Consider the following 17,674-nt stretch of genomic DNA (forward strand, 5'->3'; position numbering starts at 1 on the left):
AGATTCCGTTTTTGAAAAGCAATCACAGGGAATTTAGCAATCGTTATTTGCAGTGACAATAGCCAGGCTACTATACTATGTATAGTAGAGTCGTGAACCAAACTTGTTACTTCACTGAATTTCCAACATCTTTCTTTTGACATTATCACTGACACAAACAACTTCATGGCCTAAAGACTAGTTTATCCTCCGCACTCCGGAAGCACAGCAGTACCCCCTCACTTCTGTCACCAGTGCAAGAGGGGCAAAGTAGTGGGAAAACTTTTTTTCCTCACTTATCAGACACCTAAATCTCCTCTTTGCAGCCCTGTTAATTTCTTGTTTGGAATGACAAAGATCATACAATACATGTAGCATATTTCCTACAATTACTTATCTTTGTCCTACCGGCTGTATGACCCTTTCTCTTTCCACATCTGAAGTGCTGGTTGAATTCCACCTTCCCATGAACTGACTCTAACTGCATCTGACTTTTTTTTAACACTGTGCTGTAATCTCTGCTGCTTCTTCCTTTTCATCTTCTCAGGTAACCCCACTCATGAACCTGTACATTTAAATAACCATCCACCAACATCTGCAAAGGGTCTAAATATCATTAAAGCAAAATGCTTCATTTAAGTGTTAAATTCTCTCAGCAATAAGACATACACCAGATCAATTATCAGATGATCTAATACATACAGCTGACTAGAGTTTCCTCAAGAAAATCAGGTTTCTTCTTAATAATGCTTGCCAACTGGCTTCATTATGAATTAGAAATACAAAATCTTCAAAAAGGGCCCTGAGCTGTATGGGAAAGCAAAACACACATAGTTCAAGATTATATCAATTTGAAGAAGTTATTAATACAAGAACAGGCCTCCCTCTGTGAACCGGAACAAACTCTTGGAACCCCTTCCTCAAATAGACTGCATAAAGCATAAGACAACTTACACCAGAAACAGATAAACCAGGGATCCATTCGTGGAAGACACTGCCTGTTTTCTGCACAATATGCTTCATTTTGTCAGGATGATTGATGACAAAAATGTCTTCAGCTCTTGTTTGGTGAACAAGCTGGCAATACAGCTTCAACCAACAGTGTGTAGGTTTGAGGGTGGCTGGGGTTTTTTCAGCATTGGAAAGAAGACATTTCCTCTAATGAGTTTTCGTTGGCTGTTCAATATTTATTACAGCTACTTAAACCGAGCTTTTATTACTTAATGTTCCATTTCCTTCCAAAAGGATAACACTGATGCTCGTGTAATGCTGCCCTATAGTCTCATAAAATTGATGGCAGCTCCAAACTTTTCCTGGGCATAATCCTACCAGCATGTCAGCCCCATGATAGCATATATCAGGGCAAAATGCTAAATAGACTTCACTGGGAAGTCTGTCACCTCTACCATCTGCAGCATGAATTTACATAAAAGAGCTGAAAACATGAAGAGCTTTTTATTCTGCCATTTTCTCCTGCCTCTCTATCCTACCACACACATCCATACCTCCCTCCATGACAGAAAACTGGACGGGGGACCTGAAGCTTTCCCCCAGGATTTGAGACAGGATAGCAAGTCCTGGGCATTACATTCACTTTATATAACGTTTATCCCCACAGAGGCTGAAAGTTTTGTATAGATCCGGGGTCACTGCTGTGGTGAACTGCACAGAAATTAATCCCTCTACCTGCAAAGGGAGTCGACAGCAGGATTACAACAGTGCACAGGTCAAGCGCTGGCTCTTTCCTACGGGATGGATTTTGGTATTGCTGCCCCTTTGCTTTCAGCAGCAAGCCAGCTTTCTTCTTAGAGGAAGGAAGCATCTTAGGATACCTTCCAAAGTTTGATCAGAAACTTATCAGGGATTGAAGAGTCACTGCTACTGGCCAAGAAGCTGGGAAATCAAGATGTGGGCATGGAGCAGGAGCAAAGATGTGAAATATAGCCATTTTAATAAAAATAACTCTAAGATGCTCTTATTGCTACATTCCAGGGACAGAATTGCGTGTCTCCAGTACCAGAAGGCTGAAGAAACAGGTTACACCTCCACAGCAATTACAGAGATCTGACCAAATCTGCAAGGAAAGCTACAATGGCTCCTACCCCTTGCATCCTCAGGTCACTGCACTCTACACTTGCAGGAGAACTGAGGAAAACCAGGTTCTCCTGATCTTATCAGGAAGATTTTCATGTTTGCAAAGGGGAAGATCTGTGCTGGCATCTAGGGGAGTGAGGCAAAAGGCTCCATCTTTAACCCATCTCAAGCCTGTCATTAACACTGCCAGAAAGGGCACTGAAAGTTGACTTACATTACACTGCCATTGCTAAGGGCTGCTGCTTGTTAAGCAGCGGTGCTCTTCCCAAGCTGCCAGCCCTCTTTCCCCCTGTTAAAGGTGACCGTGGATGAAATATCCAGCTCTGGCAGCACTTGGGAATCCCCTACCTGGCATCACAGGACACTTCTGCCTTCACAGGTTGCAACAGTCTGACCACAAGCTGGTCATGTTAAGGGGGCATGGGAAGGATCTGAGGCAAGGAAGGATATTGAAGATTTTGATTTATTTAATTAAAAGCTTAGATCCTCTGCATTTACAGCCCCCTTTTCTTCCCTTGTCCCATGACACAAGCAGTTTGGGAGTACCGTTAACCCTGGGCACCTAGAGACTATGCCTTGAAGAAGCTACGCATCTGCCCTCCCCAGACTCTTGCACCAGCACGGGTATCAGCTAAGTCTCCCTTCCTAATCCCTTTCCACAACATAACAATTGCCATCAGTGGGGTGTTTATTTCCAAAGAAGTCATCATCTAAGTGCCAAACTCACTCACTCTCAGTGGAAGATTTTCATTTCACCTCCCCCCCTCCGCACATATATATTTATTCCCCCAACACCAACACAGATACACTCGCATATAGATATCAGTAATGGGACTCAGCTCTTCTCTGTATATTAAAGCCTCTTTCTTGAGTGGGATTAATCTTGGCAGCTGTCTGACAGGAGAGACTGTGTGGGAGGAAAATGGTTTTATCTAAAACTTGAAAGAAAGCAAAATAATCTTCGAGAGAACAAACTGTGTTTCAACTCTTGCTTCTTCAGTGGAAGGCTATTTACTAACAGAAAACACGCAACAACAGCAAAAATACAAAAGCATTGCTCTGACCGTCCATTTTTTCTTTCCTTTTACTTATGTGGCCACTTTTCAAAACATTTATTAATGATACAGCTGAGTCTCTCCATAGGAGGCCAGAATCTGAGTCAGTTTTGAAAATCAAAATGAAGCAAATCCCATGGTTTTCTTTTAGCTATGGTGGAGCAGGAAAGGTCTCCGCTTCCCATCCTGCCTCTGCTGTACTTTCAGAAACAGGAAACCTAACAAACAAGACATTATGAAGTATCTCCGTATTTCTGATTTACTTTTCCAGAGCAATCACGTTGATGAAACGTACCACTGCTCCTCATAATTAAAAACAAAGTTTGCTCCTACAGAAGCTGTATTTCCACTTGCTCGCAAGCAAGTCTCCCTTGGAAAAGGTCACCGAGCTCTGAGGTTGCATTGTGACCTGCGCTCAGGAGGCAGCATGCTTTCCTGTCAATGTGGACACCCTGTTTCCAGTCTCTCCAGTCTACCCCTGTGCTCCTCAGCTCATGGGCTGGCTCCATGCCCAAATCATTCAACCTTTTTTCTGACTCTGGGCTCTTGTTCCAGCCTGTCCCACTTATTCTCTCCTCACCTTCACACTGATGTCTGGTCCCCGCCTAGTCAGACTCCTCATTGGCTTTATGTCACTTGGGGCCCTTGCCCCCTGCTGTCACCTTGCTGTTTCCTCCTCCCAGCTGCCTGCGCCCATGGGTCATGGCAAGGACTGCCTCCCTGCCTGCAGCTCCAGGGCAAAATACAGCAGCTACTTAAGTGAAGTTTCCCAAGGCAAAACAAGCCTAATGGCTGACCTTTTGGTCTGAGAAATTTCAGCTGAAACAATTAACAGATAAAGGCAGATGAAAATGCAATTTCGCATGGAGAATGCTGGATATCTTGCTGCTACGTCTTATCTCATTAAAAATTCCAGCTTTAACACGTAAAAACGTTAAAGGGACGTTTTTTCCGCCCAAAATCTATTTGCCACCAAAGGTACATATGGTAAAATAACAAAATACAAGTGCACCTGGAAATCACGGAAATTTGCAACTGAGGCAAAAGAGTTGTTTCTGAGTAAACCTCTCCTGGAAGGTTCTCTGTAGCTCAGAGAATGTAATTTAAATAACTAAACAATCTCCATTTGAAGTAGTTCAATTCACTGTGGCATTTGCCATCCTGACAGTGAGGATCCCTGAGAGGACTGTACTGACAGCAAAAGCCACGGTGCTTCATGCGCCTGCACTTATTTCTTGAACAGTTCAATAGCACAACACACTATATGACACTATTACATATGCCTTCACCTGCTGCCAGTACTGCTTCAGGCTTCAGCAACACTAATGCGTTAAATAATGTCAAATCCATTGTCTTTGAGGCTGTTCCTCAGAACAAAGATTCAGTTTTGCTGGATCTCTATGAAGGCATCTTAATAATGTTCCATTCCCATCCCCTTGACAGCGATGATATTTATCACACAACCGCTGTATATGTTTAGCGTATCTCCAAATTATTTTGGTAAAAACATACAGTAAATTTTACACAACAAAGCTTTTTCAAGCATTTTAAAAGACATGCAGAGCATGAAAATGATGCAGTAACCTGTTTGCATAGTGCTCTGCCATCTATCTCCCCGGACTCTTGAAAAACTGACATGGTTCCTCAAGGGACTTACTTGATTAAAGAACATTAATTAATTGAGTGAACATCTGTGCTGTTTTTCAACTAATAATTAAAATTAGCTAGGAATTGTAATCTCCTTGAAAGTGAAAAGTATACAGAATAACTGCAGCCCACTTTCTCACAACATGTGGGTAGGGCTAAGCAACTACAGCATTTACCATAATGGTTCCTGAGAGATTTCTAAGGCCCTGTGGTGGAGGTTTGCTTCCTGGCTAGCCTGACAACAGGAACATTTTATTCTTGGCTTCATGCGTTAACATATTAACCATGACAGTGCTGACATCTGTTGCTAAGTAAAATTGAATGTAAATGGTCTAGAAAGCTGCCATTGAATTTAGAAATTATTTTGAGTTTGAAATTAAGTACTGTCAACACAACTCATGTTTCCACTTATACGCAAATATGACAGGAATTTTAATGACTTCTCCAAACTCCACGTATAAAAGGGAGAAGGGAAATAAGAGTAATGATTTTAATTGCTCTCAAACTGTATTACAAAAACCAAACGACCTATATGGTATCATAAGAGATCAAGGACTATCCAGCAGGACAGAGTAAGTAGGAGGGCTAGATGAGAAAATGTCATGTTACATGTGGAAATGAAATGTTGCTTCCAGCCCCCAGTGTAACCCACAAGGTCAGGATACACCCAGGATCAACCTTTTCCTCATGTGGGAGATATTCTTAGTTATTTAAATACAGGGCTTTATTCCCTGAGATCAAAGGAGGGAGCCAAGGAGAGCCAAGCCATTGGTATGCAGCACCAGGAAGAAGTGGAGATTAACAGCAAAAGTGAGATTTCATTGCACATGACAGAAGCCAACTAAGAGTCTAGAGACCGCAAATATCAGATGACTGCAAAAGAGAACATCTCTGAACGAGAAGGTAGATTCATTTAAGCTGTTCTTGATAGCACTGCAGACACTTAGTCTAGAGGTAGTCAATGCAAGCGCCAGTCTGGAATTAGTATGGGAGTGCTCAGCCACGTAATACTGAGGCTCCAATGAGAATTGGTGGATTCATATAAATATCACAGATATTTGTAAAATTTTCAGAGGCTTACAGAAATGTTTATTTCCAGTACAGAGTCACCTGCACAATAACTGTACTCAGTCACTAGTTTGCAATGTACTCACTTAGTTGTATGCTTTTTCTGAAATGGCTTTTAACAAGATTGGGTGGTTCAGGGAAATGAAAGACACCTCTCTCAGGACATCTGCTTAGCATCCACTAATTGTAGATGATTTCTGAACAGTTTACTTTCTGATCCCTGCTTGATAAACAAAATGAGGGAAGCCTGAGAATTTCTATTCAAGGCAGGTTGAATGAGTCTCTTCCTCATAGCCCCTCATCTGTATCTGGTACCAGCTTTAGAGAAGGGGGCCAGGAAAAGGTACCTTAGAGCACTGGAAGACCAGCAGAAGCCCCAGAGAACCTGCCAGCACTCAGCTCTCAGCATATGAGGATGAAGCGATGGGGGCAGGCAGCACCTGGAACCTGCGCGGTCCACTCACATGGTTCCCAGCCACAGGAGTGAACAGCCATGTGCATCCCAGTGGGACCTGGGCCCAGAACCACTTGAAATTTCTGCAGAAGTGGGAAAACTAAGCTGGGAATTCATCAGACCTTGGTTGCTCTGGTGTCACAACAACAATTGTGATCTTATTTAACCTATTTTTCTTTTCTTCCTACTCAGTTTTTCATTTTCATAGGTGTTCCAATACCATATAATATCCGGCAATAAAATTCTGCCTGGAGTAAAATTGTTCCCCCCCTTTTTTGCTCACAGTGCAGAGAGTTTAAAGCCTACTGAAGGATTAAAAAATAATCTATTTGGTGGCATGATATCATTCCTCAGGCTTATCTACTTTCTTTAGGCAGTAAATACACTTTTTGTGCTACCTGGCCCCACTCCAGCCCAGTATTATACTGGTGTAAGAACTCTGAAGAAAACAGGATTTGCTAGTGCCAGCTCATAGCCTTCTACAAAGGGGCCTTTCCCTCCTGAGTGGTTTATGCTTCTGAAAACTGAGCACACCATTTGCAGACTGCGAGCAAGAGCCTCTAAAACAAATACTGAGGTTTGACAGCACACACTCTCTTAGCATCTGGGGTGTACACCATTCCCTGAGAAAAAGTCCCAGTGTGACCGCAGAGAAAATGCCACCATTCACACCACAAGGTATTCTGGGCTGGATGACCCACGGACTAGCAGGATGTGTCAGGGGGACAACTGTGGGATGTACCCTGGACAGCCCCTCCCCACAGTAGAGAAACAGAGTGCACTGAGATGTCCTGGAGACTACGGCATCGCTGAGTCTTACTGGAGAGAGGATACATCTCAGAGAATGTAAGAGTATTTGTAGTAGTGAAATAAAAATAAAAGCTGAGGCTGTTTGGGAGGTGCGTGCATACAGCGGTCACCAAGCTTGAGACAAGCATGGGGAAAAAAACATAACCATAGATTTGATCATCACCCTGATCTCATAAAAAATAGTCTGTGTCACAAAGAAAACATGATAGGTGCACATAATGACGAAACACTTACCCTGGAATCCTTTTCCAGATGAAGCTTGTGTTGAAGACTGCGTCTTCTCCTGGCCTTGGCAATGCCATTGTGATAAAAGAAGTATCCGCTATCTAAAAAGGGGAGCTGAGGAAGAGAGAGAGAAAAAAACATGGAGCTGTTGGGTACTGATAAGGATGATATGGAAAACTTTTACCTGTGAAGTGACTCAGGAATCTACAACAAGACTCATGAAGCGTTATGCCAAAGGGCCCAAATCGCTCTTGAGAACGTCACTTCTGTTACTTTTGAAAAGTGTGCCCAGCAGCATTACAGTTATTTGCTACAGGTTTACAACACGTAACTTCACTTGTATACACTTGCTACAATTTTCACCTTATGTTTAAGGTCAATAGTGCCAATTTCTGAAGGGCTTCCCAAATCACATCAAGATTATTTCCTACTTCCTGAAAAAGCCAGAATAAAAGAACAAAATGAACTGCAAATGATTTGAAACTACCACAAACTGTCCTTCAGCAATAAGGCGTTACACAAGTGCTTTTCTGAGCCGTTATAATGCACCCGAGCCGATGCCGTAAGCAGTAAGGCAGAAAGCAGAGTGATTTCCACTCTCTGAAAAATACGGTATTTGGAATTTCTTATGAACACCAAGAAATGGAACATCAGAAGAATATTAAGAAAACAGACCGCTCACAGTGTCTGGGTAGGAACAGTCTTGTACAGCTTTACTTTCTGAGACATTTAGGCAGCAAGCAAACACCTCCCGAAGGCTTTCCAGCCCCACCTAAGGCAGGTGCCAGGGAAGGAAGACGCGTGTCTGTTATTAAATGCATCTCTCTCTGCAGGACTGGCAGAGAGCGACTGGAAGGCTAGCAGACACTTGACTTGGAGAAGGCTAAAAGATATGGTGTTAGGAGAACAGCATCCCACCTCGAGCAGTCAATTAGAGAGCTTCATTTGCATCTCAAGTTCTACAGCTTTTTCCCCATTCCAACTTAATAGGGAGATTCCGGTTGAATGTTTAAACCTAAGCAAGTAACCGCGTATTTTTAAACTAAGCTTCTCTTTCTAAGAGTTGAAAAAAAAAAAATTGGCTCTTGCTGGGAAGTTATATGTTAATGCTGTGAACATTTCAACTACAAAGGTTAGACTACCCTGCATGTAAAATAACTACTTAGAAGAGACATTCCAGAACAGCTGCGACAGCCCTGTTCCTCTCCTTTTTATTATCTGTACTTCATGATAACGTAAACCTCTTAGCAGGAGTTCAAAGTTCTTTACTGAAAAAACTGAGACTGATGTCTAGATAGAATATTCATTGTGAAAACCTGGGTTGAATAAGGGTAGCAGGATCTTGCTGCCGTAAAACAGGTTCTGTTCCTGTATACAGGTATATACAGTTCACAAATTTTCCTTCCATGAAATTATCTCCTGTTTCATTAAATCTATCACTATACCTGGTGCAGTTCTGCAAATATATTTTGACATACATGTGGAGTGGTGTGGGAATGGAAGATTCACAGTGAATTCTGAAAGTTTAAAATTTGATCACATTCCAAAGATGAACATGTGAGGTTTTGGGTTTTTTTTCTATAAAGTCCTTTTTTATGTTAATTGAAACATTTAATATTAATGAAATCAAAGCAGTTCATTTTCACTTTTAAAATCCCATTGTGTATGATACATAATATATAAATGCAAAGTAACTTTTTAAAAAAATAAAGCATTCTGTTCTGATAAGACGACCTCTTTTTAAGTGTATATAAAAGGTTAAAGAGATTTCATCAAAATGATTATGGTCCCTTAGAACTGATTTGCAGGGCTGACTGGAGAGCTTTTCTGGGCAAATAATCAGAATATTTTGCATCAGCTCCACACACATGTGAAGAACACAACAGCTGAAGCAGAAGGAGAAATGAGGCTACGAAAGCTCATGGCAGTGGCCACAGGAGTCTCCTACGCTTCACATCCCTCCTCGGAGCCACAGCTCTTAAGGCTCAAATTCTGTCTGGGTTTAGGTCATTTTTTAAAAAGCAGATTTATGTTTTATGTTTAAAAAGTCTAACCCTGTCATCTTTACCAACTGGATAGTAAGGTATTTCCATAATCCAGAGTTTGGCAACAGATCTGACTGTCCAGGAAACAGCTCTTCCCTCTTGTCGGACATATTACTCTACACCTCAAAAATATGCAGGGAAAAAATCTAAATAGCCAGATCAGTTACAGCTTGAAACCCATCTCACCGTGCTGTTACCATCTATCACAAGCTGTAGTCCAATTACCCCTCTAATTCCCTCAGTGAAATCAGGGTATTTTCCTTCTTTTTATCTCAGTATCAACCATTCAAATCAATTCCAGTCAAATATTGATCTTGATGTTCTTCCATTAAGGAAGATTCTTGGCAATTCTGAAGATATCTAGAAATACATAACACGTATTCACTGTTCGTTTTCCGTGTAGGGTTAGTTTCTAAGTGCCACTTAGAATGAAGCAATATATTGTATAGTAAACTTTTAAAGCCAGTGTCTTCAAGTCTGACCATAAGCAAAAGCAATTACTGTCAGTACAACAATGACCAGATTTATGGACAAAATCATGAATAAGTTCGACTCAGACTATTCCGCTCTTTCCACAGATATTGGAGTAATCTTTGAGGAACTCAAATATCTTACAGCTCGCATGGTTTTCACACTCGTTCAGTGAAATAGGAGGGGACAGATAGGAAGGCAGCTAAGTGAGGCAATACCTGAAATGTGACATGATGAAACACCATGGATTGTGAATAATTAATAGCAGAAACCAAGCAATTTGCAGGAAGAATCTAAACTCTTCAGTAAATCCTTAAAATTAATGAACATACACACAGGAGAAGTGAGATGCCAGCAAAGGGCCTAAAATGTCACACGCTTTGATAAGGATTTTGCATTGAGATCTTTGAATACCACAAGCAAGCACTGAAGTGCTCCGGTTTTGATCAACTCCTCCTACTGAGTCAGTAACTCCTCTGCAGCGACCAAACGGCAGGATGCAGGTTGCTCCCAGCTGGGTTTACATTCCCACTATTAGCTTCTCCAGGAGGTCTACTCTGATTTGGAGCTAGAGCAAAATAGCCAATAGCAAAATGAGCAGTGCATGTAATGAAGTGAAATGAAAGCAGAAGGGCTCCTGTATGCAAAAAACTCCAAAGTGTCATTAGCAGTAGCTATTCTGTAAGATACTCATTGTAAAGCTCTAATCTTATTTGAGTGAAATTCCTGTTTCAGCAGCAGCAGGCTGTGCATGTAACACAGAGGAATAATGCACTCAGCCTGGTGGCTCAGGTTCTTTCTGTAAGACAGAAGCAAAGCTTCCTACCCTCAGAGAAAAATTAGCAATTATGTAAGATAACTAATTACTGGAAAGCACTTGAATATTCAAGTGAGGAGGAATATCTAGAGTTAGAACAGGGTCTACTATTGCCTTGATGTATAAATATGGTCCAATACCAAGTAGGACGCTGAGAATCTCGGGAATTACAGGCACTTCGTTACTTGCAGTCTTTGTATAAAATTACTGGGGAAAAATACACACAAACAAAACCAGAATCACAGATACAACACAGCAAGTAGAGCGAAACCTTATATATCCACTGTCTCCTCCTTTTCTTCAGATTTGCAGCCTCCTTGTGGTTATTAACAATACTATCTAAAGTAAAGATGAAATCCTGTTTAACCTCCTTCCTGAAACGGATGTGGACCAGAAAATAACTTCTAAAAATTCAGTGTTCAACTAAATGGAGGAAAGAAAAACTCTTTAAATGGAAAAGGCTTATCTAGAAAGCAAAATGGCTAGGATGTACCGTTTGGTGTAGAAGCAAGCAGGAAACACTTTGTATCATGCACAATTTTAGCACCGATACCTCTGACTCTGAGGTATCATGGCTGTTCTCAGACTACTGCTCCTCCAGGTGTAATTATTACTGAAATAAAAATAAGTAAGTTAAATTTGTGGTTCCCAGCCTTTCTGCACTCTCCTCCTTACGGCTGACAATCTGTCCTCAGCAAGAACAGAGAGCAGGGAATTTACTCTGTGCTGCCCCAGATGCCACCCCCAGGAAGGACTGTAAATAGGCAGCTACAATTCTCCCCTGCCAGGCATTGCTTCTGGGCAGTCATTCCCTGGTATCGAAAGAGGTGGGGCGGAAGACACAGTCCACTGCTGAGCCCTCAACTACTGATCTGTTCCAAGAAGGAAAAATCAGATACAGGGCAGCCTGTTCCTCACAGGCACCTGATCTAGGATGGGGCAGCACTTATGGCTCCCTCGGAGCTGACGGCTCCCATTCCATTTTGTCTACTTGACAGAGAAAAAAAAAAATCAAACTGCCCTTCTTTTTTGGTCTTGCCTCGGACAGTATGCATAGTGGCACCAGATGTAGTTTTGCCTGTCAGAAAGCAAAGGACATCAATATCAGCTGCAAAGTGGTGCAGGGGTTTAAAGAAGCGAAGCCACAGAAAGACTAAATTCAGACACTGTTCCTCATTCTAAAACAGCAGCACTGGGGCCACCTTGAGCAGAGCTAACGCTGAAAACAACCGTAAAAGCATCAGTGTCATCTGACCAGAAGAGCCTATCTGTAGCAACGGTATTACGAAGCAGCAATAAATGCTAAAAAAAAAAAGAAAAATTTTTAAAAAAAGTAGAATAAAGCTGCCAGTGGCATCAGCACTTTACTTGGCTCTCAGTGAGAGGTCCAGCATTCACAGCCCGTCACTAATTTCAAGAGGTGACAAATACAACACACACACAAAAAAGAGGAACCTTGGTTCCCAGGCTTATCTTTAACATCGAATTTTACTGCCTCACTTCAGGGCTCTATCTACATACATCTCACAAGCAAATTATGGTGCCCACAGAAAGCTTAAGAACAGATTGGATTGCCCCCTCCTATTTTAATGGGACTGATCTCTGCTTAGTCTTCCCATGCAGCCTTTCATGCTGTATGACATAACACAGCATCCCTACAGTACACTGCTAGCTTTTGTGCATCATTTCCAATGATTTCTCCCCGATACTGTAATATTCCAAAACCAGCTTACTTGAACCTATTGTTAAGGTTCCTCTCCCAAGTTACCAATGGAGACAACAGTCCCTAACAACTTTCTTTGAGCAAAATCATTGAAAAATACAAGCAAAGGGTGATTTATAACAGGTTACCCCAGGGTCACCTTCTTTGATTGCCACCAAAATCAGCATAAATGGATCCGTCAGTGAACAAGATTCACAGAAAGCCCTCATCCAGCCAGGCTGACAAAGACCCTCCTAGGGCTCCTTGTCTGCCTTAGCATGAGTATGTGGCCAGGCACACAAGGGCTGAAACAAACACTGGTGCTAAAGAAACCCTTTGTCTGCTCTGAGGAAAAAACCAATACCCATCCCCCAAATAAATTTTTTTTTTTTTTTTAAAGTATAACACAAAGCATCTCTCCCCTACAGAGCCCAAGCACAGCTCCTGACTTTAAAAGAGGCCATAAATCTGCACAGGTGAGCTCTTTCATCCCATTACTGCTCAGTAATTACACCAACGGAAAATACGACCTAAACCTGGCATGAGTAAATGTATTTGGAGCCTTCAAAGGCCCCACAAGCCTCACGCCTTCAGCTGCCATTATAGTTGAAGCACAACAATGTGTCTCCCTGCAGAAATTAGAAACCTTTTAATCCCAGTTTCACCAAATGCACTGAGGATGCTTATAAATATTCAATATGAATTTTTAAACTCTCTTTCTCTCATTTTCCCTCACCCCAATTAGCATTAGAAATCATTTTACTCTTAAATACATAGATGGGAGCCAAGTCTAAAGTCAAAGGCACTCACTCGCTATAGCGACAAGGGCCATGTAAAAGTAGAGCCAGCTAGAAACACAGGCAGCCCCAGGCATCGAAATAACACAGAACAAAGCACGACCAAGAAAGGATTAATTCAAATGTTGGTGCAGAAATGTGAAATAGCACACAACATAGCTATTTAGTCAAAGCTGTGCCAGAGCTTACTCAACATGAAATCCAGTCCACAGTGTCCCCACGGCCCCAGGCAAGGATTTCACACTTTCTCATTAGTGTGCTATAATTACTCTGAAGGCTCAGCATAAGGATCTCAGGTGGAGCTAGGGATCTGCACAAGCTCCAAACAGCCCTGCAGACTGGCACAGTCAGGTCCAGGTCTGAGTGTTATGACTCAGTCTCCCTGGCTCATTTCTCATTGCACCTGTGTCTTATTTAGCTGCCTCCACCAAAGCCTAATCCGCTTGTCTTGGCAAATCTGGCAGGTGGAGGTGTTAGCCATAGCTTTAACACTCCCAAAACGTAAATCTCATATTAAAACATCATCAGAAGATGATCCTTGTGAAATCAACTGATTAACACACAGTACAACATTTCTCCTACAAAACAATTCAGAAATGACTGACTTAAATACTTACGTATGTTTTCAGCTCTGTTTCATACGCATATCCAACCACCTCTTAAGGGAATCAGCAACAGGCGGCGGTAATAAGGACAGACTGTGACTACTTGGTTGAGGGATCATTGATCTGTTTGTTCTTCCTTTTTTCCATAAGTCAGTGGAAATATTGTAATATGCATGGTAACAAGGCTACCTGTTATTGTTATTTAGGATATTGGTTATCCTGTAAGAACACAGCAACCTTGCTTAAAAAGTTCTATTGTCTTTCTCAAGCCAGCAGAAATAGTTTCCAATGGTTTCTGAAAGGTTCCCTCACCCCTGCAGTGAAATGTCTTTTTCTCTAGAACAGTATAAAGTCAAATGCGATATCCAAAGACTTTGCAGAATATATGCCTTTAGATTTTCTTTTATCCAAAAGGATAAAATAAAGCCTTTTGTCTAGTCCCTCTTGCATGCAGCAACCACAAGGTTAAACAGTCTTCCCAACAGTTGGACATGAGGGGTTTAGTAAATACAGGGAAGTAAATGGAAGAAATGGAACCAGCTGTGGACTACTATTACGCTTACATGTCCAGTCTGTCCATGTGGAATTCATCTGAACTCCCCATACAACTCATGGCAAAAAAAAGAGGCACTTTCAGAGCATGATTCATCTGAACTATTTTAGGTGACCATGTTAAAATGAGCAGAGCTGTGCCCCAAGAGCACCTCTTTCACTCCAGAGACTATAAGAGGAGCACAGATGTCCACATTCAGGTAGATCAATTCTGATGTTAAATATCTAGTTCTCATTTTCTCACCAGTTTTGTTCTTACATTATCACACATAGTGCTTCCAACCGTTACATAACACTGTTCCATTGGTTTGGTTTCAAGTTTGCAATATTTGGAATTTGATTTGCAATTGAATGAATCATAAAGGTTTAACGTTTTACTGTATTTATATCACTGTTAAGTTTGTCACTGAAGAGCTTCATCCTGCAAGCACATAACAGTCATGTAAGTCATCAGTGACAAGACTGTGGATTTGCTGATAGTTTTATCAGTGAATTGAAGAGGCCATCTGAGGTTTTTAGAAGAGTTATTCTAGTTTACGCGAATGCATCTGTGCATTTTAGAGAGTTTTATCCGTTACTCCCCAGTAACCATAAAACCCATTATCAATTCTACCACGTGCACTGTTGAAAGCAGGATACTTTCCAAATTCGGAGAAGAGGAGAATGTTCTTGCTTGTACACTAGCACTCGCAATGGACCGTCTGGATTAATCCAGACCGTCATTACCTGGAGTAGGTGATCGTTACTGTTCTGCTGACAGCCTGAAGTGAAGGCTTAGCAATCATCATTATGTCCTCTTACATAGACGTGGAGGATCCTGCAAGAAGAGCACCTCAGCCAAGCCCTGGGCACCAGGAGGAATCCTGGAGCTCAGCACCCAGAGAAGTCACTGTGAGCATCTAACAGTTGTGTTGTCATTTTTAGCAGCAACAAATGGCCACTGGGGAAATGAGACAGCCCTCTCCAATCATTCAGCTACGCAGCTCCACAGCAACCACACACATAAGAGATAAACATACACATCATTTAGAATAATAAAGTAAATATGATTCCATCAGAAGTTGAATCAACTAATTTTCTTAAAACAGGTATCAGTAGCACAAAATGAAATTTTTCTACAGTTTGGGAGAATTCTACTCATCCTGTTAAAAAAAAAACCCAAACAAAAAACCAAAAAAACCCAACCCCCCCAAAAAAGCCCCCCAAAAACCACAAACAGAAATTAGACTCCAGACATTCTTTAGCAGCACTTGTTCTAGATTTAATTTTCCTAACTTGCTCATGTTAGTAGTGACTTCAAGGAATTATTGCTCCTTAACTGTGCAGTGTAAATAACATCACAGCCAGAAAGCTGGTCAGTGCTTGACCCAGTTAACTGGGGTTAACTAACTGTAGTTCATTTAGCCTATGACAGTCAATGCTTTAAGAATACAAGGGAAAAAAAAGGATGGTGCCCCAAAACTGGTTTTCCCAGTTCTACATTTTATGATCAAAGGCGAACAAAACTTTTCCTATTCACACCCGCCTCCTGCTTGGAGCAATGGTGCTCCCCTGCACATCCTGCCACTGTTTCAAGGCTCTTCTGTGTTTTCAAAGCATCTCCCAAGATGATAATACTCTATGAACGTTTTCACACCTCAAATAACCTTCTCACCAAGATCATTCTATCCAGGACCACTTAATTTGTGCTTTCCCTCTCTGCTGTTGCTTCACATAGTAGCATTCTGCTGTAGGACAGAGCCAGGACAAGACATGAGTTTCAGCTATGGCCTAAATACTCCTTGTAGCTTAGCCCTGGCCAATGCTCTGAGAGTCTGTTCTTCAGAGATGCTGGGTGTGGTGGGTTGACCCTGGCTGGATGCCAGGTGCCCACCAAAGCCGCTCTATCAGTTCCCTCCTCAGCTGGACAGGGCAGAGAAAATATAATGAAAGGCTCATGAGTCAAGATAAGGACAGGGAGAGATCATTCATCATAGGCAAAACAGACTCGACATGAGGAAATTAGTTTAATTTATTACCAATCAAATCAGAGTAGGATAATGAGAAATAAAACCAAATCTTAAAACACCTTCCCCCCATCCTTCCCTTCTTCCTGGGCTCAACTTTACTCCTGATTTTCTCTATGTCCTCCCCCCGAGCAGCGCAGGGGGACGGGGAACGGGGGTTGCAGTCAGTTCATCACATGCTGTTTCTGCCGCTCCTTCCTCCTCAGAGGGAGGACTCCTCACACTCTTCCCCTGCTCCGCAATGTGGGGTCCCTCCCACAGGAGACAGTCCTCCACAAACTTCTCCAACGCGAGTCCTTCCCATGGGCTGCAGTTCTTCACGAACTGCTCCAGCGTGGGTCCCTTCCACAGGGTGCAGTCCCTCAGGAACAGACTGCTCCAGCAGTCTGGGGGACCCACGGGGTCACAAAACCTGCTCCAGCATGGGCCCCTCTCTCCACAGGTCCTGCCAGGACCCTGCTCCACTGCGGGCTTCCCACGGGGTCACAGCCTCCTTCAGGCATGCACCTGCTCTGGCGTGGGGTCCTCCACGGGCTGCAGGTGGATATCTGCTCCACCATTAACCTCCATGGGTTGCAGAGGGACAGCCTGCCTCACCATAGTCTTCACCACGGGCTGCAGGGGAATCTCTGCTCCGGCGCCCAGAGCACCTCCTCCCCCTCCTTTTTCACTGACCTTGGTGCCTGCAGAGTTGTTTCTCTCACATATTCTCACTCCTCTCTTCGGCTGCAGTTGCACAGGGTTTTTTTTTTCCCCCTTCTTAAATACATTATCAGAGAGGCACTACTGTCACTGATGGGCTCAGCCTTGGCCAGTGGCAGGTCCGTCTTGGAGCTGGCTGGCATTGGCTCTACCAGACACAGGGGAAGCTTCTAGCAGCCTCTCACAGAAGCCACCCCTGTAGCCCCCTCGCTACCAAAACTTTGTCATGCAAACCCAATACACTGGGTACCCCCAGCACCTCCTAATATTAGGAGAATCTCAGGCAATTACAGCTGTAATGTTCTTGTTTCAGTTGCCTTGCATGTAAAATGGCATGGTCAAGTAAGTACTTGTTTACTTATTTTATTTATTGATAGGATTCATTTAATTAATATTTGCACAGCATTACAGATTGTGCTATAAAACTATAAAATGCCAAGTGCCATTGTCAACTTATATTAATGGGTATATCTACACATACAATATATACGTATGTAATCAGGTACCTCTTTAGCAACAGATATTTGGTAAATATTTTAATATGTTTAAATAATACATGATGGAAATCTCTTCTTTGTATCAGCACATCTGCCTTAAGGAAAACTCATATTATAAGAAATAGCTTGATTTAGTTATAGTCTGCAA

The 17,674-nt window shown here is 42.3% G+C and overlaps 1 protein-coding gene across 1 annotated transcript in view; it reads right to left on the reverse strand.

Moving 5' to 3' along the window:
* Positions 1 to 17,674, reverse strand: part of PCSK2 (proprotein convertase subtilisin/kexin type 2) — a 107,295-nt gene that overhangs the window by 77,872 nt on the left and 11,749 nt on the right. Inside the window, exon 2 of the mRNA XM_076335045.1 lies at positions 7,342 to 7,446. Coding sequence (XP_076191160.1) covers positions 7,342 to 7,446 — 105 coding nt within the window. The remainder of the gene's footprint in view (positions 1 to 7,341; positions 7,447 to 17,674) is intronic.

This window comes from Aptenodytes patagonicus, chromosome 3, assembly GCF_965638725.1.
Source record: "Aptenodytes patagonicus chromosome 3, bAptPat1.pri.cur, whole genome shotgun sequence".
In the NCBI taxonomy this organism is placed as follows: Eukaryota; Metazoa; Chordata; class Aves; order Sphenisciformes; family Spheniscidae; genus Aptenodytes; species Aptenodytes patagonicus.